Source organism: Austrofundulus limnaeus, unplaced genomic scaffold (assembly GCF_001266775.1).
Source record: "Austrofundulus limnaeus strain Quisiro unplaced genomic scaffold, Austrofundulus_limnaeus-1.0 Scaffold237, whole genome shotgun sequence".
In the NCBI taxonomy this organism is placed as follows: Eukaryota; Metazoa; Chordata; class Actinopteri; order Cyprinodontiformes; family Rivulidae; genus Austrofundulus; species Austrofundulus limnaeus.
In genome coordinates, this window is record NW_013952639.1 from 31000 (window position 1) to 32771 (window position 1772).

General features: G+C 34.4%; 1 protein-coding gene across 5 annotated transcripts in view; it reads left to right on the forward strand.

Moving 5' to 3' along the window:
• piezo2b (piezo-type mechanosensitive ion channel component 2b) overlaps positions 1-1772 on the forward strand; it is an 82319-nt gene that overhangs the window by 22683 nt on the left and 57864 nt on the right. For all 5 annotated transcript variants that reach the window (XM_014019968.1, XM_014019965.1, XM_014019964.1 and 2 more), the window contains exon 4: positions 1040-1082. In XM_014019968.1, the coding sequence (XP_013875422.1) occupies positions 1040-1082 (43 nt within the window). The remainder of the gene's footprint in view (positions 1-1039; positions 1083-1772) is intronic.

Consider the following 1772-nt stretch of genomic DNA (forward strand, 5'->3'; position numbering starts at 1 on the left):
TTTTTTATTTTTTGTCAGTTTTGGTCCTCCATATTAAAATGACAGTTTTTTTAAACTTTGGCGATTTTCATTATGCATGACAACCAGCTGCCAGTTTTAAACCAAAACGCCACACTGTTCGTTGGTGCTCAGAGTATCTGATGGGAATGACTTAAAARTACATTTTGTTTGCTGTACTTGTATGTCTGCTTGGGAACTTTAATTTATTATCCAAAAACTCACATTTCAAGTTTAAATGGTAAATGGCTTGAACTTATATAGCACCTTATCAAGGCCACTTGGACCTCAAGGCGCTTTGCACTTCAGGCATTCACAAATTCACACTCTGAAAATCCTCCTAGTTTGAAGATTTATTGGGTATAAATTTCCTTAAAAGATTCACAAGTCACCCAACAACTATATATTTGTGTAATATTTGTATTTTTTGATCTAAGCATGTCAGATGTTTTTTTTTTTCAAGAAAAGAGCAAAATGTGTTTCCCAAAACCTTTCTACTTCTGTTTTTTTATTATCATCCATTTGCAGACAAAGCTTTTGTCTTTTATTCTCTTTAATTAAATTGAACCATCTTTCTTCCTGTCTGCCCTGAAAGTGAAGGTATTTCCTGCACAGTTTAACAACAGAAGCTGAAAGTTGCCTGCAGGTGAAACTGGAGATAAAGTTCTGTGAAGTTTAGTGCCTAATTCATCATTCTTTGCACCGACAAAGCTCTCAGACGGACCAATTGTTCGTTTCTTTCTGCTTGTAGAATAAAGGACAATAAATTTTTACTTTATCCTTTCAAGGACACAACTTAAACCAGGAACAGAAACAGAGAATTTAAATGCTTTTATTTTGATAGTTTTAGAAAATACAGAAACGTTATAAACGTTTACTCATAAAGTTAGTTGGTAATTTCATAAGAGATTTTGGGCAGCTGAGCTGTTTTGTTAAACTAACTTATTTACCTAATATTTATGGTTTGTTTTTCATTTTAAAATGCTATTGGGGGAAAAAAGAAACTGTTTGCTAATTTATTCCATCTCTTTCATTTGTCCAGGCTCATCATGGGAGAAATCCATACGACAAATTGGCTTTGAGAGGTAAGACAATAAATAGTTAATATTTTATTAAGCAGTTCACCTTAAAATCACTGTGAGACTGGATTTTTGACACAAGGCAGTATTCTTAGAATTTGAGACAATATACTGTATTTTTGAACTCTGGCTTATTTATAAATTTAAAGAAGCTGTAAAGGTTAAATCCAGCAGGAAATGTTTATTGGAAGCTGTCATGTTGTATTTTTGGAACCAGAGTCTGTGCACTAGAGATGTGGAGTCTTAAGCCCCGCCTACTCTCTGTCAAAGTGTCGGATTTCATTTAGGCATTAACTGATTACAGCTAAACTTGTAAGAAAAACTTATGGCAGCAAGGTGAGAATTATGAGAGTTTAGTATCAAAGGCAAAGTCCCGTTGGTTAACACAAAGGGGGCGGGGCTTAAAATTTGTACTGGAACAAGCTGACGGGGTCAAAATGACCCACGAAGGCTTCGTCTCAAAACTAATGGCTCGTGGGTCATTTATTTAATGTTTACAACAAATTTAGATTATTAGCATGGGAGTCAACCTATTGATCTAAAATGTGGCATGGTTGTAGCTGAGAGTCATCTCCATCTCATGCTTTGAGCACCAACAAATATTTGTTAAAATCTGTTAGTGGTGGGTGTTAGATTCATTCAAGAAACCTTACTTTCATTTCATACAGTCAGATGTTTTGCATACATATATATATA